At 33.5% G+C, this 19,968-nt stretch overlaps 3 protein-coding genes across 3 annotated transcripts; 2 read left to right on the top strand and 1 right to left on the bottom strand.

The window, feature by feature from the left end:
• The first annotated feature begins 439 nt into the window (after nucleotides 1-439).
• LOC146926870 (serine carboxypeptidase-like 11) lies at nucleotides 440-6,074 on the top strand. Its single transcript, XM_085700319.1, has 14 exons — nucleotides 440-677; nucleotides 1,233-1,381; nucleotides 1,967-2,043; nucleotides 2,240-2,359; nucleotides 2,640-2,742; nucleotides 2,925-2,962; nucleotides 3,043-3,141; nucleotides 3,339-3,425; nucleotides 3,885-4,022; nucleotides 4,113-4,184; nucleotides 4,335-4,450; nucleotides 5,237-5,350; nucleotides 5,712-5,757; nucleotides 5,872-6,074. Exons 1-14 carry the CDS (start codon nucleotides 514-516, stop codon nucleotides 5,953-5,955), a joined length of 1,407 nt encoding a protein of 468 aa, XP_085556445.1. The 5' UTR covers nucleotides 440-513; the 3' UTR covers nucleotides 5,956-6,074.
• A 1,239-nt stretch (nucleotides 6,075-7,313) lies between these two features.
• On the top strand, nucleotides 7,314-11,989 carry LOC146926871 (serine carboxypeptidase-like 12). The gene is made up of 14 exons (XM_085700318.1): nucleotides 7,314-7,644; nucleotides 7,823-7,971; nucleotides 8,309-8,385; nucleotides 8,484-8,603; nucleotides 8,883-8,985; nucleotides 9,272-9,309; nucleotides 9,437-9,535; nucleotides 9,662-9,748; nucleotides 9,862-10,002; nucleotides 10,094-10,165; nucleotides 10,280-10,395; nucleotides 11,118-11,231; nucleotides 11,600-11,645; nucleotides 11,784-11,989. The coding sequence occupies exons 1-14, from the start codon at nucleotides 7,475-7,477 to the stop codon at nucleotides 11,865-11,867; spliced, it is 1,416 nt and encodes a 471-aa protein (XP_085556444.1). The 5' UTR covers nucleotides 7,314-7,474; the 3' UTR covers nucleotides 11,868-11,989.
• A 1,000-nt stretch (nucleotides 11,990-12,989) lies between these two features.
• Nucleotides 12,990-17,329, bottom strand: FES1A (Fes1A). Its single transcript, XM_085700322.1, has 6 exons — nucleotides 17,092-17,329; nucleotides 15,277-15,419; nucleotides 15,092-15,142; nucleotides 14,315-14,536; nucleotides 14,127-14,229; nucleotides 12,990-13,652 (listed from the first exon to the last, which is right to left on the bottom strand). The coding sequence occupies exons 1-6, from the start codon at nucleotides 17,175-17,177 to the stop codon at nucleotides 13,148-13,150; spliced, it is 1,110 nt and encodes a 369-aa protein (XP_085556448.1). The 5' UTR covers nucleotides 17,178-17,329; the 3' UTR covers nucleotides 12,990-13,147.
• Between the last annotated feature and the right edge of the window lie 2,639 nt (nucleotides 17,330-19,968).

Consider the following 19,968-nt stretch of genomic DNA (forward strand, 5'->3'; position numbering starts at 1 on the left):
AAATGTTTAATTAATTTGTGTTAAGTTTGTTAATTTTTACTTGACCAAGTTATCTAATTATTCACATTGTCATCTTCTAAAATGAGTAACTGCTAAGTTTCTTCTGGGTTTTGTTACAAAGGATGTACAGTACTAAAGGTGGGTGAGGACGTGAGGTGTACTTTGTGATGTTGTGAGAAAAGGGGGGAGGTGTATTACTAATGATACAAACAAGATTAAAATATTAAGCTCAAAATTTTTTATTTTTTTTCACAACCTGTTGTAACTGACAGCTGTCCTGGAAAAAGGGGCATTTCCCATGGTGGAAAAAAAGTCTCCTTTCCCAGGCTAAATGGCACCTATCTTCCACGGGTCCACTACAAATATTAAACAATGACACGTTCAACATGATAATTGCACGTATAATATTTTAATATGGAATGGAACCAAAGTTCTTTTTAACAACTCATAAACACCAAGCACATAGTTCTTCTCAACAATTCAACATCAACAAAAACATAATTGAAGCTTGAGATGATGACTCAAACTTCTCATAATACACTTTACTATGGTTGTCAGATACTACTAGCACTTGGAATTTTTAGTTTGAATATGTTAACTCCTCTTGAAGCTTATGGCTCAAAGGTTGAACAACTTCCTGGTTTTCAAGGTCCTCTTCCTTTTGAACTTGAAACAGGGTGAGAGCAATCCTAATCCTTCTTTTTTCTTTTTCAATGTTTCTTTTTACGATTTTAAGATATGAAATTTAATTGCTATAGCTTAACTATATAGTTGTCCAGTATATACTTAGTTATAAATATTTACTTGGATACTTCTAAATCAATGACAACCTATATTTCTTATTCTCATCTTCAATTTCATAGGTTATGAATAAATAACTATACTCTATGTATGTGTAATTAATTTGTTTTTCTATTTTATAAAAACTACTATTCGTAAATTAAATATTCAAGATATCCGCGTAACACGCAGACTTATATCTAGTTGTTTTGACATTAAGCAAAGCTCATTATCTCCTTAAATCCAACCATTTGGTTATAAATTTTGAACATTTTTTGGGCATTCTCAAGATCTTCTAAGAAAGGATTCATACAAACAGTGATTTATGTTTTCTAGTGAACTAATGGTCCCCATTCCCCCCAATTATAAATGCACAAACAAACAAGAAATTGAAATGGCTGTGTACTGTGTGGTGTGCCAAGTAATGTAGTTGTGTGTCATAAATTTGATAGGTACGTGGGGTTAGGAGAAACAAATGATGACATGCAAGTGTTTTATTATTTTATCAAGTCAGAAAATGATCCTCAAAAAGACCCTCTTATGCTTTGGTTAACTGGTGGTCCTGGTTGCTCTTCTATTTCTGGACTTGTCTATCAGATAGGTAATTTTCAAATGATTGTTTAATATTTTTTGTGAATCTTGATTTTTACAGTTTATTGATAATGCAGAGCTGGATATATATGTGTGTGTGTGTGTGTGCGCGCGCGCGTGCGCGCCTACCGCACACTTATTGGTCTGCAAGTCAAATAGTTCTCTCTAGCATTTTGATTGTAATTTTGTATGAATACCGTTAAGCGTTCCATATTGAATGAGATAAGGTATAATAATGAATTTATAAATGGGAGGATTTCCTCACTTACATGCCGTTTGTAAGAATTGAGTTAGGTCAAACCCAAATTCTATGATAATATCAAGTCTATCCAAGATCCACTGGCCCACCCGCATCAATATCAGACCATTCAGGTCACACTTTAAACACTTAATTAGGATCATGTTTGGTTAAATAACTTAATTAAGAACCTATTTTGTTGGCGCTTCTGATTCACGATAGGAATCTCTGATTTGACAACTATGCTTTGCTTATTTTCTTGCTTTGGCTTAGCTTACCACTAGAATTGATTGTGCTGAAATTGATCCACTCAACAACATTCGTAGAGTAATTTTGTCATCAATTGAATGTTAATAGGTCCATTTGCATTCGAAATCAAGGAGTACAACGGGAGCGTGCCTAGTTTGCTATCAAGGCCACAGACATGGACAAAGGTGTTTAGAGCATCTCAATTATCCAACACTGATTTTATTTACTTAAGTTAATCCAAAGTTTCTGATAAGAACTGGTATATATATTCGTCATGAGGTTATAATATGTGTATAATTTGTGTTTAGATAGCTCTATTTTTCATGATTTTGTTATTCGACGGTGATTTACCGGTAGTAATGTTAATGATCTTTTGGTCAGCTATGCAGCATTATTTTTGTAGACTTGCCACTTGGAACTGGCTTCTCATATGCAAAAAATGTCACTGCTCATCGAAGCGACTGGAAATTAGTTCACCATACTCATCAATTTCTTAGAAAGGTATGTTCATTATGCTAACTAGGATCCAAACGGGCACTGACATGCTCGATAGAGTTTATTTCACAACTTCAAACTTAACTTAAGTGATGATGGAGGCCAACTATGATCTTCATTTAAGAAAAGCGGATCATGTTACTGTTGTCATATTTCTTGTCACACTTTTCTATTTCCCTATTTTTAGGATTTACTCTAGGAAAATCATCTCCTAACTATGAATCAAAACAAATGCTGTTTCGATTATTTTCTTACCAACTGAAACAACTTATCTGTATTTGTATAGTGGCTGATCGATCACCCTGAATTTCTTCCAAATGAATTCTACATTGGAGCTGATTCATACTCTGGCATTCCTGTCCCAGCCATTCTTCAAGAAATTTCAAATGGTTAGAATTCATAAAAAGCCTAATAAATTGTTTATTTGCATTCCCCTTTGACAATAAGCAAAGTAAAAAGTTTAGCATATTAGAGGGCCTGTCCGGATTACCAGGGTCCCCAACCCGTAAGAACTGGACGGTTAAGAAGAAGAAGAAACCGACTGATATTTTTCCATTTCTTTGATTAACAGGAAATGAAAAAGGACTCCAACCATTGATAAATCTCCAGGTTTGCAGAGATGGATTTCTGAAATGCCATAGATCTTGATGTATGCATTATGAAGCCTAAACAAGTCTTAACATTTTCAGGGATATCTGCTAGGGAACCCCTTGACAACATACAAAGAAGATAACTATCAAATCCCATATGCTCATGGAATGGGACTCATCTCTGATGAACTTTATGCGGTAATATTATTACCAATTTAATTTTCATATATTGTCGACGTAAATTCATGGAAACATATCTCACAATGTAGATATTTGTGAAGATATTTTAGGCTTAATGGTATCATATCTCTGATGAACTCTACATTGATGTGTTTCTACTTGAATTTAAAGAATGATGTTATTATGCTTAATCGTCTACCATTATATCTTTGCAGTCGCTGCAGAGAAATTGTAAAGGAGAGTACATTGATGTAGATTCAAGAAATGAGTTGTGTTTAAGAGATCTCCAGTCCTTTGATGAGGCAAGTAAACCATTCCAATTTTATCTAAAGTATACCTATTATTAAGTTTTGGTGTAACATTTTCTCTTTCAATTTAATCCTTCATTTAAACTATTTAACCTACAATCTGTTCTTTATGATACAATCAAATAACTAGAGTAAAAAAAAATCAAATAATTGAAATTTTCTAAAAACCGCATAAAACTTTGCAACTTTCATTGTCTTTTATACAAATTATAAATTCCAGCGTTTACCACTTGGCCCTTAGAGTCAAGAAGGGGAACATTGTAAACATTGGCCAGTTAATCGTACACATAGCCCTACATAAGACAGAAGAGAAATGAGAGACGGAAAAAAGCGGAAATGCTTGTTTGCATTCCAGTTAATCATGCACATAGCCATATTGGCCGGTTCTCTCTTGTTTTTCAGCTCAACTGAATTTGTGTTTCATATTGTTAAACTATTATTTCTTATCTTCAGTGCCTTTCAGGAATTAATACGTTCAACATTTTGGATAGCTACTGTGAAGATGATTCGCGTCTTTGGAGGAGATCATTGACCGAAGTGTTGAAGAAATCTTCCAGTTCTCATCTCACAGTGCCCGAATTAAGCTGCCAAGTAATTTTTTACATAACTTGTCAAGATTAACGTACAATGTTTATTCATAAATTTCAAATCTGATGTTTCCCATTTTCATTATTGTTGTAGATTTATGGTTTTTACCTCGCCACTAAATGGGCTAACGATGAGAATGTTCGCAAGGCACTGCATGTTCGAGAGGTTTGATATGATAAACCTATAAACTCATTACATCGAGTTATTTTCTATGTTACATTACAAATACTTTTGATTTTGAGTTGAATGCGTCAAAGAAGTCTCATAAACTATTGGGTATCAATATCATAGTGTACATAGCTTTGAGCCTTGCAGGGAAGCATAGGGAAATGGGAACGATGTTACACTACTGATTTTGAGCATGAGATATTTGGTAGCGTTGAGTTTCATGCAAATCTAAGCAAAAAAGGATATCGCTCTTTGATATACAGGTGATGATTTTCTCTTTATAATGTAGAGTTTATTTCTTTTGAAACCGGTGTTGTTCCAATATATGTAGTGTTATTCTAAAATTTAATTTCTCTAAAGTAGCAATTTGTTTTAGAATGAGAAGTAATCTCAATTGTTAATAATAAAATCAATACATTCATGACATTCGATATCTTATGATACATGTGAGTCGTATCTCGATTTGATACAAAATTAAATTCAGCCAATACGAACCTCTAGTTTATATCTATTTGAAATATGAATCTCATCTTGAGTCCCGATATATTAAGATGAATCTCGATCCACTATGATGAATTAAGATTCTTTCTTATGAATCACTACCTGATCTTTGTGTAGCCTGCCTATTTTTTTTGTCAACTTTATATAGCCAAACAGTTTTCTTTTGTCATTTGATTTGACTTAAATCTTGAAATTATTTTGAGGTTAGTAGATGACATATATATTGGGTTATATTTTTTTTCTATGTTGCTTGTTTTTATTTGAAAATGACAGATTTGTAATGGTAATGAATAATAAAATGTATAATAAGATTCGATTCATGATTCGTAAGTAGGTTTTTTGATTCACGGTTTGATTCTCGATTTGATAACTATGAATACATTCATGATTTATTATACATGTGCCGGTAACATCGCAGTTGAGGTTACTTGTTTTACCCTCTAATGTAAATTGTCCACTTTCAAGCAGTCAAATTCGTTTTCGTTATAGCTTTCTGGATGCCCTTAAGACTAGCTGATTTGTTATGGCAATTGATGTATTTTTTGCAGTGGGGATCATGATGCAGTTGTTCCCTTCTTGTCTACACAAGCATGGATAAGGGATCTAAACTACTCCATTGTAGATGATTGGAGGCCATGGTTTGTAAATGGCCAAGTGGGAGGGTAAGCATCAAACTTCTTATCAATGTTTTAAAAATTAGATTGAACTCGTCGGTTCAACTGGTTGAACCGAAAGTCAGCCAATTCGACAATTGGGCAATTGGCTTGATGCCAGATTTATCATAGTCCCATTGAACTGGAATGAATCACAACTGAACCAGGTTGAACCAGTATAACCGCGCAGTTGGTTTCATCCGATTCAATCATGGTTGAACCAATTGTATTATTGAACCATAACATTGAGGTTTTACCCGTTCGACCTACGGTCCAATTTTTTAAATATTGCTTCATAACAAAGTTTCTGAAGCTGCATCAGATCTTAACATCTATCCTAATCTTAATCAGTAATTTTCCTTTCATCCAGATACACAAGGACTTACGCGAATCGAATGACATTTGCAACTGTGAAGGTAAGAAATTATTAATTAAATCATAAGTGCTCTTTTGTTCATTTAAGAAAAATACTCAATTTGGTGAGATTGTACAACATCTTAAGATCAATTTTCGTGTAATTAATTTTGCAGGGTTCGGGACATACAGCTCCTGAGTACACTCCTGAGCAATGTTTTCCCATGTTTACTAGGTGGATATCTAATTTACCTTTGTAAATCAGAAGCCTAAGATGGCATAAATATATGAGATGTTCAATTGTCAATGATTAAACAAACAGATATGTAAAAAGGACAAGAAAATAATGTCAAGGTTGCATGTTTCAGTTGTTTCCTGATTCTATGTTCTTCACATCTTGGCTAGAAAAAATGAAGATTCTGCTAACTGTGTTACAAAATTCACTGCAAGATAATGATGGATAACAATCAGCATGATTTTTCCTTAAAAAAAAAAATCAGCATGATTTTTAATAAGGAGAGGATGTTAAAATTCATGAGTAGAATAATTGGCGCAATTTAATGCATTTATGATTTGAATTTTTGTGCTTCGGTGGGATTTGCACCAGATCACTCACATCTTGTGCTCCAAACAGAGATTTCATCAAAGCACTCCAGCATTCCCAGTTCTTACCATCAAGAACTAGAATGTTTGATCCAAAATCATTGCTATTCATCTTGCTTATCGAGAAATCAAGACTCACACCTCACTCAGTGTTTCTCAGAATGATTTCTCCTCACACTTCACTTGTGTTTCCCTTAGATTTAACCGGGCTCTGATACCAATTGTTAGGTCAAACTATGATCTTAAAACGCAGCATAAGTGCTTTTCTCAATAAGCTGTTTTAAGCAAGATGAAAAATAACAAACAAAACTGTTGAATGGAGAGAGAGAGAGAGAGAGAGAGAGAGAGAGAGAGAGAGAGGAGAGGAGAAGAGAAGAGAATGGAGAGAATATCACATTAAATTGTAGGTATATATCACACTTGCTTGTCGCACAAGCTATCTAACTAATTAACAAGTATTTGTAACAAACTCTAACCAACTTGTTATAAGGCAGTTATGGATTAATTCTTTACAATTTTTTACTTTTTTTTCCTAAAATCTTGAAGAAAAGCTACATAAAAAAGATAAAATATAAAGAGACAAAATAACTAAAAAGAAAAGGTGAGAGACCAAACATCACACAATTTAAAAATGGATTTATACCTTAAACTAATTATATCATATCTTCCCCTACAACATTAAACAATGCCATGTTCAGCTCACGTTCTTCCAAACAACTCTCTAATTTTTAATTTAAGCTTGAGATGAGACTCCAACTTCTCATAATTGACTTTACTATTTTTTAATTTACGAGTGCATCATGTGTCTAGTTTTTAATTAAATAATCTAAGCTTGAGATGAGACTCCTTCTCCTTGTGATATTAGATCTTCTTACTACAACACTAAACAACTATACGTTCAAATCCCCGTGAGCTTAGCTCAGTTAATAGGGATATTACATATTATTTGCAGAGGCTGAGGTTAGAACTCCGAACACCCCAAATGTGTGAGCTCTAGCCACTAGGCTGCTTAACAAAAAAACTACACGTTCAAGTTTCAACTCAATCATTCCACATTTTATATTTTATAGAACCCATTTTTAGTGTCAAGTTTCAACTCAATCAAGGTTGTTCTCAACAACTAATCATAAACAAGAACATTTAAAGAGACAGAAAAAATAATTGAAGCTTGCAAAGATGAACATGATGGCTCCTCCTTCTCATACTTCACTTCACTATTCTTGTCAGATACTACTTGTTCTTGGACTTTTTTGTTTGCATATGTCAACTCCTCTTGAAGCTTCTCGCTCAAAGGTTGAACACCTTCCTGGTTTTCAAGGGCCACTACCTTTTGAACTTGAAACTGGGTGAGAGCAATCCTAATCATTCCTTTTTCTTTATCAATGTTTCTTTTTTCTATTTTAAGATATGAAACTGGTCCGGTATATACTTTTTTATTTGTTAGTGCTTCATTTTTCATTGAGTTAAATCAATAGTTATAGTATGATATGCAATATAAATGGCTGTGTACTCTATATTTGATAGGTACGTAGGGTTAGGGGAAACAGATGATGACATGCAAGTGTTTTACTATTTTGTAAAGTCAGAAAGTAATCCTCAAAAAGATCCTCTTATGCTTTGGATATCTGGTGGTCCTGGTTGTTCATCTTTTTCTGCCCTTGCCTATCAAATAGGTAATTTTAAAGTGATTATTCAATATTTACTAATTGATAAGTATCCAAACACTTGTAGGACCTCTCCGTAAACCCTAGTGTGAATCTATTTTGGACACGAATCTCACATTGAATTCTGGTTTATTATATTGAATTTCAAAAGACTACGATGATCCCGATTCATTCAAATGTAGCATTACCTAAACTTCGTGTGGTCAACCACTTTATTTTGTCAACTTGTATAGTCAACCATTTTTCTTTTGTCATTTGATTCATGACCTGTAGAATTAATTCTCCTGAAATTGATTAACTCATCAACATTCATAGAGTAATTTTGACATCAATTGAATGTTAATAGGTCCATTTGCATTCGAAATCAAGGAGTACAACGGGAGCTTGCCTAGTTTGGTCTCAAGGCCACAGTCATGGACAAAGGTGTTGATAACACCTCAATTACTCAATGTTGGTTCATTCATTGAAGTTAATCCAAATTTTTAAATAAGAACTAATGTTTATAATTATCTATTGGTCAGATATGCAGCATTATTTTTGTAGATTTGCCACTTGGAACTGGTTTCTCATATGCAAAAAATGTCAAGGATTACCGGAGCGACTGGAAACTAGTTCACAATACTCATCAATTTCTTAGGAAGGTATGTTCCTAATGCTAACTAGGGTGCAGACGGGCACTTCCGTGCTTGATAGAGTTTCTTTCACAACTTCGAACTTATTATAAGTCATGTTGGAGGCCGACTATGATCTTCATTTAAGAAAAGCCGATCGTGTTACTGTTGTCATATTTCTTGTTGAGCTTTTCTATTTCTCTTTGTTCAATATTTACTTTACGAGAATCGTCTCCTAACTATGACTGAAAAGGAATGATAATTTGATCATTTTCTAATGAACTGAGACGATTATCTGTTTTTGTATAGTGGCTGATTGAGCACCCTGAATTTCTTTCAAATGAATTCTACATTGGAGCTGATTCCTACTCTGGCATTCCTGTCCCACCCATTCTTCATGAAATTTCAAATGGTTAGAAATCGTAAAAAGCACAATTTTTAAGATGGATTAGTCATTAAGTAATGGTCAATTTCTTTATAATTATAATGATCAGGAAGCCATAAATTTTCATAATCATTTTGATTTGTCATCCTCGCTCTAATAAATTGATTATTCACATTCCCTTTTGACAATAAGCAAAGCAAAATGTTTGGCATATTAAAGGGACTGTCCGGATTACCAGGGTCCCCATCCCCTAAGAACCGGACTGTTAAGAAGAAAAAATGGACTGATATTTTTCCATGTCTTTGATTAACAGGAAATGAAAAAGGTCTCCAACCATTGATAAATCTCCAGGTTTCCAACCATAATCTCTATTTGTTGCTTCTACTACCGCGAAAAATTAATCTAAATAGGAATTTCTGAAATACCATTGATCTTGATATATGCATTATGAAGCCAAAACAAGTCTTAACATTTTCAGGGATATCTACTAGGGAACCCCTGGACAACATACAAAGAAGATAACTATCAAATCCCATATGCTCATGGAATGGGACTCATCTCTAATGAACTCTATGCGGTAATATTATTACCAATTTAGTTTGTACATTTTGTCGGTGTAAATGCGTTGAATCATATGTCACCATGTAGATATTTGCGAAGATATTTTAGGAAACTAATATCTACTGTTATCTATTGACAACAGTCACTGCAGAAAAATTGTAAAGGAGAGTACATTGATGTAGATTCCAGAAATGAGTTATGTTTAAGAGATCTTCAATACTTTGATGAGGCAAGTAAACCCTCCCAATTTTATCTATACCTATTATAAAGAGGATGCTAAATTTCAGCATTGTTTGCATTCGAGTTATGATGATAAACCCTTCTGTTTTTTCTTATCTTCAGTGTCTCTCAGGAATTAATAAGTTCAACATTTTAGCTAGCATTTGTAAAGATGATTTGCGTCTGAGGAGGACATCTTTGACTCAGGAGCTGAACGCGTCTCTTAGTTCTCGTCTCACAGTCCCCGAATTAAGCTGCCACCGAGTAATTTTTTTCATAGCTTATCTAGATTAGGACACAATTTTTGTCCATAAGGTTTCAAATTTGATGTTATTCATTTTCATTATTCTTGTAGGATTATGGTTTTTACCTCGCCACTAAATGGATTGGCGATGAGAGTGTTCGCAAGGCACTGCATATTCGAGAGGTTTGATATAATAAACCTATAAACTTATTACGTCAGGTGGTTTTCTATGTTACATTACAAATACTTTAAATTTGAGTTGAATGCATCAAATCTACATAGCTTTGATCCATGTAGGGTACCATAGGAACATGGGAACGATGTTACACTACTGATTTTGAGTGTGAGATCTTTAGTACCATTGAGTTTCATGCAAATCTAAGCAAAAAAGGATACCGCTCTTTGATATACAGGTGAAGATTTTCTCTTTCTAATGTAGAGTTTATTTCTTTTGAAACCGGTGTTGTTAGCATATAGATAGTGTTTTTCTTAGTTAATAAAATCATATTTCAACACACTCATGAGCATCAATATCATACGATACATGTGAGTTATATCTCGATTCGCTACAAAATTAAGTCCAGCCAATACAAACCTCTAGTTTATATCTATTTTAAATATGAATTTCATCTTGAGTCCCGATACATTAAGATGAATCTCAATTCACTACGATGAATTCTGAATCGTTCTTATGAATCACTACCTGATCTTTGTGTAGCTAACCACTTCTTTTTTGTCAACTTTATATAACTAAGCACTTTTCTTTTGTCATTTGATTTGACTTAAATCTTGAATTATTTTGAGGTTAGTAGATGATATATTGGGTTATAATTATTCTATGTTGCTTGTTTTAACCTGAAAATGTCAGATTTGTATTATTAATGTATACTACAATTTATATTAAGATTCTATTCATGATTTTAAAGTAGTTTTTTCGATTCACAAACTGATTCTCGATTTGATAACTATGAATACATTCACGATTTATTACGCATAACATCGCTGTTGAGATTACTTGTTTTACCCTCTAAAGTAAATTGTCCACGTTCGAGCAGTCAAATTCATTTTTGTTATAGCTTTTTGGATGCCCTTAAGACTAATTGATTTTTTATGGCAATTGATGTGTTTTTTACAGTGGGGATCTTGATTTAATTGTTCCTTTCCAGTCTACTCAAGCATGGATAAGGGATCTAAACTACTCCATTGTAGAGGATTGGAGGTCATGGTTTGTAAATGGCCAAGTGGCAGGGTAAGCATCAACCTTCATATCAATGTTTTAAAAATTAGATTGAACCGAAAGTCAGCATATTCGCCGGTTGGCTTGATTCCAGTTTTATCATAGTCCCATTGAACTGGACTGAACCACAATCGAACCAGGTTGAATCAGTGTAACCGTATCGTTCGTTCATCGATTTTTATTTGTTTGCATTTTTTTCTCGCTTTCTTAGTACTTATAATTTTTCATTTATTTATCTGTGCTCCGATCCAATTGAACATATTGAACCATAACATTGAAATTTAACTGGTTCGATCTCCGGTCCAATATTTAAAAAATTGCTTCCTAACCAAGTTTCTGAAGGTGCGTAGGATCTTAATCAGTAATTTCCTTTAACGCAGATACACAAGGACTTACTCGAACCGAATGACATATGCAACTGTGAAGGTAAGAAATTATTAATTAAATCACAAATGATATTTTGTTCTTTTAAGAAAAAACAGTCAATTTGGTGAAAACATTTAAGTGTCTTTGATGAGATTGTGCAATTTCCTTATATCAATTTTCATGTAATTAATTTTGCAGGGTTCAGGACATATAGCTCCTGAGTACACTCCTGAGCTATGTTTTCCCATGTTCTCTAGGTGGATATCTAATTTGCCATTGTAAATCAGAAGCCTAAGATGGCATAAGTATATGAGATGTTCATTTGTCAATGATTAAACAAACAGAAATGTATAAAGGACAAGAAAATAATAATGTCAAGGTTTCATGTTTCAGTTGTTTCCTGATTCCATATTCTTCACATCTTTGCTAGGTTCTTAAGTTTTCACCGCGTTTAGCAATGGATAATCTCCATTGAAAAACTTGTGGGACACACAAGGTGGATTTCTCCTTCCAACCGAATTTTCTTTAAACGCGAGAGTCAGAGATTGAATCTTAAACATTTGTTTAAAGAGTCTAAATCCCTTAATATTTTGAACAATTCATTGTCGATAATATTATTTATTTTATACATTAACATAAGTTGCTCACTTTAGAGGATCGACTAATATATGATATAATATTTGCGCCCATTTTTTCTTTCCTCTATAATTTTTTAGAGTGAGATTGGATGAGAGAATCTTTCAAGGAATGTAATTTTATGGGGTAATTCAAATTCTTCCATGTAAGTTCTATTATTTGAATGATAAATTTAAAGAACTTTCAACATGAAGAGATTTTTTTAAGTACAATTTCTCAAAACTAAATTTAGCGGGTTTCAATATCACCTAAAAACTAAGAATTTGAAATTTATTCATTACTCTATTTAGTATATATTTATATGAATTTTGTAACACAGTAAGCAGAATCTTCATTTTTTCTATGTTCAATACCTTGGTGAGACTTTTGCTGCAAATTTGCTTGCTTGGAGTGTCTATAGAAGTATGTTCCTAATGCTAACTAGTGTCTATAGAAGTATGTTCCTAATGCTAACTAGGGTCCATTTGGTTTGAGTTTTTTGGATGTTACACTTTTCAACACACTCTTGGTTAAAATTCACATAGCACCCACCAAATTTGTACGGGGCCCACATGATATGGTGCGACCTATATAAATTTTAACCTATTAAAGAGAGTGTGTTGAAAAATGTGTGTTGCTAGCATTACTCAAAAACTTTTTTTTAATACAAAATTTCCTTTTTCTAATTTCTTAACAAGTGTCCTTAAGTACTTAAGTACTCTAAAGACACATAGGGGTACCTACTAGCATTCCATTCCACTTGTTAACCTTAGCACAACAATAAGCAAATAAGGTGAAAGAAATAAATAACTATTGCATGTAAGAAAGAACAAGTCTAGCACAAAGAAACAGAAGATGAAAGTAACATGCAATAAAACGTCATTTAGTAGAACTATGTAGCATTTCCTTTTCTACATGAATTAACTTCATTGTTAGTTCTCTGCAGCTTAAGGCCCTGGCCCTAAAAGCAAAGGTGCATCTTTCTTTTCATCGTTGGAATCTTTCTTGGAATTAGGGTTCCCAGAAGTGGCTCTAAGAGGAGATTCAAAGTGTTTGCTAGCAACATCAGGAGGAGGTGCATCTTCACCTGGAAGCACAAGAAGACCTTTCTCTCGAAGTGAAGATGGCTCGTTGAAGTATGTACTCCAAAGGGAGTCCACAAGCAGCCTTTCCTCCCTAATTGCTCCAAGGTCCTCAGTCGACATTAAACTGATGCCATTTATTCGCTCTTGAAGAAGCTGCTTCATTTTCTCATTATCTTCTGGAGAGCTGTCGGCACCATCTTTTGTATTGCGAGTAAGCTCGAAGAGGCTTTTAAGGGCAGCTTCACGGACATCTGCATCTTCACTAGAGGCAAGGTGCATCATTGTACGATGGAGCCCTAGCTCTTTCACGATGTTGCAATCTGAACTGTTCTCAAGCAGTAAGTAATGGATCAAGTTGAGAGCCTTCCTGAAAGATTGTAGTAAAATTAAGAATCAGTTATCTCCGAATTAGTAACAAGTGTCGAAAAGGATATTATCCAATTTGGATAAACAACTTAATAAGCATTTATCGTATAAATACTTATGTATAATCTCTTCATATAATTATGATCATATTAGTTATAAGTTGTTATTCATAAGCTATCCTGACAAGCTTAAAGAAATAAGCTGAAAATAGCTTATGGAAATGCCATAGATTGTTCCCATAAGATTGCTTTAACAATCTCACAAGTACCTATATCATTAGATAAGCTCAAAATCAAATAAATCAATTTAAACAGATCCTTCATCATTTACATAGAAGGTGTCCCATCAAAAGAACACGTGTAAGATGAACAGAGCCAAAATAGTGCCATACATTTCAGTATTCTAATTAATGATGAGCTAAAATTAGAAGAATTCAATATCATGAAAGATTTATCAGGAAGAAAACCTCATTTACCTTTGAAACCTAACATTTTCAGAGGTCAGTGCGTCTCTCAAGGCTGCATAACCATTTGCTAGACGAAATGCAGCAACGCCGGGCTTGTTGTGTCGAATTAGTGCTGTCAAATTCAACAGAAGTAGAAATAAGAAAATACCATTCCAACTTAGAAACAAAATACCATTACAAAATAAAATAGTACATACAAGATATTGCACCCAGTGCTTTGGTTCGAGCAGTCACATCAGGATCTGAACTGAAATTAGAAACAAGAGGTTCAAAGCCATTTGCTTCCATTACAAGTTGCTGACTTTTCGGATTATTCTGGACTATTGTGGTTACAACATCAGCTGCCTTGGCTCGAATATTGGCATGAGGATTCTTGAGGTAAGCGAGAAGAGGAACCAACCCACCAATTGTGTGGAGATCTAGAGAACAGGTAAACACCAGAAGTAAGTGAGACGTGCAGTTTTGGAATTAAAGAATACAAATCTACATTAACCAACCAGTTATGGATAGAAACTAAAACCGATGCATTAAGAAAAATTGTAGATGATAAAGGTATCAAAATTGCATTTCAGCAATGCCAATTATTTCCATGATCACACAGAAAAACCAGTGAACATGAACAATTAAACATCTGAGGAAAATATTAATTAAATATTTTCAGCAAAGGCATCTACAGCTAAAAACATCTGATGTATTGAAAATTGAAGCCAGAACTAATGAAGCTAATACAACAATTTGTGTGAGATAATAAATATTCAGAACAAAGAAACACTTAGTCATGAAGTAAACAATTTGTGAAGACAGCTACTAAAAAGTACTTAATAAATGAAATTATGATGTCCAAATTTATAGTAACTCCCAATTGGAAACTACTACAAACAAGCACAAGCCAGATAAAACAAGCACTCCACACTATAATCGGTGTTCCTGCACTCTTCAACAAAATCAAGTTCAGAGCGATTCTACAAACTCACCATTAGCCATATCAATTGACTCAACGTGCTCTTGCAACTCATCCAACATATCTGAAACAAATTCATGTAAAAAATATACCCGGGTTAGTATAGGATTTAAGGAAAAAATACCCATTCAAATAAAATAAAAATGCACTTCAACTTTAATTAGTTTTGCATCTCATTAATCGTTATGTATTGAATACCTTCAATATCTGTAGGGGTAACCCCTTGGTTTTCCAACTCTTGCTCAGGAGTCTTCATCACAAGGGTGATCTCTTTCATACGTTTTACAATATCAACGGTCTGAGCTTGCATCGCTTCCATAAACCATTTTCTATCCTCCTCACTACAGAAGCATAAGAATTTCAAAATCAGACCCAAGTCCACTAAATGCAAATTTCAGCTGTTCAGCCATATTATTCATATTCAACAACGATGACCAGTTTTTTTCAAATATAAAACTATTAAACAATACATTAAATTTTGAATTTGGGGTTTACATTTATGGAACTACAACTACAAAGAAAGAAACCATTTTACTTGTACTGAATAAATAATAGAAATAGCAAAATCAGGCCCTAGTCCACTAAAAATTAATTTGAGCCCCCTGACTCATCTTCAACTTCAAAAACCACCTCGTTTTCCAAAAACACGACTGCTTTGTTCGTAGTTAGGAGCAATAATCTCTTTTGTTTTAAGAGTATTATAACAAGAGGACAAGAATTCAGAACCCTACAAGGTGTTTAAGGTCCTCCTCCATATTGGAGGGTGTTAATCTGAACTTGATTTGACTGGGAGGGAATTTTTGGAGAGGATGCAAGGGAAGAGAAATGATAACCCTTCCCTCCCCTTGTTTGGGAATATTTCAAAATAAAGAAGAGGGGTTTGGGAATATTTCGAAACCGTCCAAAACCCTCCTTTACTCTTCTTTTGAAGTTTCCAGGGTTTGACATTCAAATACAGTGAGAGTTTATCTCTGAAGCACTCACACAGATACCGATTACACAGACATTGACACCAAATTCAAGAAATAGAAGTGAATGAATGTATCAAATGATCCAATATGTTATTGTCAGACACCAACAAGTGTCAAACACCATACATACATTTGATTTGAAGTGTTGGTGCTACATAGTAGGAGTTTATCTTCACTCCTTTTTCTCCAAATATTACACTCTTTCCCTGATGCTTTGGTTATGGATTCTTTCTTCCCCAAAATACTCTTCCCTTTCCCTCCCAATTTCCACGCAAACACTCATAAACACACATTTTTAGAAACAAAGACCACAAAAGAAAATCCATTGTTTCAAACTACAAATCATAAAATCACAAAACCATACCCCTAGTCTCTGAATATTGATTCATATTCAATAACACCAACCAACCATTTTTCCCTAATAGAATTCAATTCTGAAGACGATAATAGGGCTTAAGCAACTACAACCGCTAAAAGAAAAAAGAAATTTTTCTGGTAGAGCTAACTACAGAACCTCAAAGCTGTAACAAAATCAGACCCTTCCAACCTCCTCACTGGCTCACTGATATTAATATTAACACTAATCGGATCTTTTGATTCTAGAATCGATTTTTACATTATCCAAATACAAACAGCTTTACCTTCAACACACTGTTAGTGTATGTTAGGTTTTACGTTGACAAAAATTGATTTAATTTTGTAAAAGTGATTCCGACTAGTTCCCGTTTGCATAGTCTTATTTTTTATTTTAGCTTATGAAAAAGAGCTTATACAGATAAATAAGTTTTTATGTTAATTTACAAGTTTTATCCAAACATACCATAACCAACCCTACATATCTAACTAAAATCAATTTTTATCACACACATAATATTAAACCAAAACAGCGTTTTTACATAAAAATTAAATTTTAACAAAAATGGGAATACGTTTTTTCACAACTAAACCTAAAATAAACAGAGAATTTGCATCATCCTAAATCACTAAGTTTCATAAACAAAAAACACAAAAGAAAGAGGACAAAAGTGAAATTAATTTGTACCTTAAGTTACGAGGTTGACGTGTTCCATCGGAATTAGCAATACTCCATTTGAGCAAACCATCCCAGTTAGGTCCTTCTTTCGCCATATCACTGATTCACCAAACCAAAGCAGAGAAAAAAAGGGTTTTGTGTTCTTGAAGAGGGTTTTAACAGAACTTTTGAAACAAGATTTTAGAATGGAAGTTATATAGATTATTGTTGTGATAAAGATTCGAGAAGCGTCTCAAATATTCCAGAAGTAGCTAAAGAAAAAAACGAATCGTCAACACATTTTTGGGTCGGGTCGGATTGTGTGGCTGGAGCCCGTAGTCCAAACTTCTTTTTTTTTTTTTCAAAAAACATTTCGCAATGGACTTTGCTCCCTTAAAAACAGAACGGCTAAATTTTCTTTTAACATCCCAAAAATATCAAAAAATCCCTAGAATTAGTAGTGATTCACTGTCAGTCGCTTCCAACGGTAATTAATAGTCTAGAAATGATATTTGTACAATCAATTTTTGACAACATTTGTGATAACTTTCTCTCTCATACTCACATTATGTTTTTACTTTCTCACTCTATTGTTTTGGTTTTCGTGTCAATACCTACTTTTCTTTCTAAACATATGGTTGTCCCATAAGTTGTCCAACAAATGGTTGTTTAAATAACACAACTCTTAATAGTCGTTCTACCAACGGCGGTTAATTATCGTTGTGTTTAAGGTTGTACCAAAATAGCAACAACACCTCCTACACTTCTCCAAAACACAAATCATTTGCTTAACATGGCATTCGCTTAACTAGTGAATTTACACTAAGGCTCTCTTTGGATTGATGGAACATAACGGAATGGAGCAGAATGAAATATAATGGAATGGAGTGGATTGGGGAGGAACAGAACAAAAACTACATTCCACTGTTTGGGTATTTTACGACGGAACGGAACAAACTTTGCATTCCATTGTTTGGAAAGTGGATGGAATGGAATAGGTTATGATATTTTTATTCCATTATTACCCTTGTATAACTATTACTTGGAATTAAAATAGTTAAATCTTAAAATTGTCTTCTCTTTGATTTTAACACTTTATGACTTTTGAATTTAATAAGTTTAGTATGTACGAAGATTTTCTATTATTTTTAATTGAAATGTAATATTACCTATGGAAAATGCATAGTTTGGCTGATTAGATGATGCACTGGGTTTTAATAAAGATATACAAAAGCAATAGCACGTGAAAATAGATTTCAATAAAGACATAAGAAACACATGAAAATGTAAATCAACTTATCAAAAATTCATTGTTTGTTTAATGACGTCATGCACTTAGCTTTAAGAATCAGGAAACGAAGCAACACGAAGAAAACAACTGTACAACAATTGAGAAATAGAAAAAGACACGAGAAAGAAAGGGGATGAAGAATTATTTGACTTATGAAATAAAAATAGGGATAAAAGAGTAATTGTATAACTAAAATGTTCCATTCCATTAGATACACCCCAAATTGGGGGGGAATGAAAAATAGAAGGAAATGATGGTATGGGGTGGAATGGATCTCATTGTGTTCCATACCATTCCATTCATTTTTAACAAATCCAAACAATGGAGCATGACTCTTTACCACACCATTTCATACCACTCCATCATATTCCATCAATGCAAACATAGCCTAAGTGAGACACTTAAAATACCAACATTTTCATAAACTTCTATGAATTAAACTTAAATCCAACAAAATATTACTACAACGTAATAATACAACATTCTCTGATAAACCATAAGAATACAACATAATAGATCACGAATCAGACAACCTAACATTTGCATCTAGTTCCTCTATGCAAGCTCTGATTTCTTCATAGGTTTCACGCCAAATCAAAAAATTTCGAATATCTTCAAAAGATCAGACTAAGGAAACATCCAACTCGATCAGTCTTTTAGTACTGTATTGGTCAAATATTGAGAACATGGTTTTCACGTCGTCGTCATTCCTGAGCTTCGATTAGGAGAATTAGACACTTTCATTTGAGTCAGTCGATGGACGACGATACTCAACATTGTCCATCATCCTTATGTCTTTGTGGTTTAGTCAACAGTTGATTTGATCCAGTTGATCATTCAAGTCTAATAGTGTTACATCGACTCAGACCCTGAACAAATTGGGTTTTCCAGTGTTATAGTAAACTACGACTAATTGGTGTCCAGATCTACTAGATAAGTGTTATAGTTCTTTGGAGTTTGTTCAAATCTACTAGACAGAGGTTGTTCATATCTACAAAACATAAGAAATGAAAAGAAATTAATGAAAAACTCGTTCAAACATTTGGAGTGCAAACTATATATTATTGGTTTATTGGGTTTTTTTCAAGTTTTAAACTACCATAGTAAACATAAACATATTCTAAACAGCATTCATAAAATATTTACAATGTTACCTTTTTTAGATCTGACTTTGTTAAAAAGTATTTAGGTGATCGTTTAACATTTAGGTGACATATCTAAAAAGTGTTCATGACATCAAACATGATTAGTTATGCACGTTAGCTTTTCCATGTTTTCGGATTCAAACTAAACTTTATAGATAAATATTTCATCAAAATTGTAAATCATGTAATCAGTTGATTTTGTTTCAAATCAAGAATGAATAATACACTTATGAATCTTAATTTTGAGAGTGATAGATTTAACCAACCTACTTAGCATTAAACAGCCAAATAATCACTTGTTACTTGAGTTTGATGAAAATAGGATAATAGTGGAGTCATTTTATAACTTAAAGTACCAATTTGTTTCATAGAAAAATTAAATGACTAATTTGCTACAAACATCTAACTTAAAGAACCATGAAGTGGTATTTGACCTCTTTTATTTGTTAAAGTTTAAATCGGTTGGCCATC

This window comes from Medicago sativa, chromosome 4, assembly GCF_051527215.1.
Source record: "Medicago sativa cultivar Bolivia chromosome 4, Bolivia_mono, whole genome shotgun sequence".
NCBI classification, from domain to species: domain Eukaryota; kingdom Viridiplantae; phylum Streptophyta; class Magnoliopsida; order Fabales; family Fabaceae; genus Medicago; species Medicago sativa.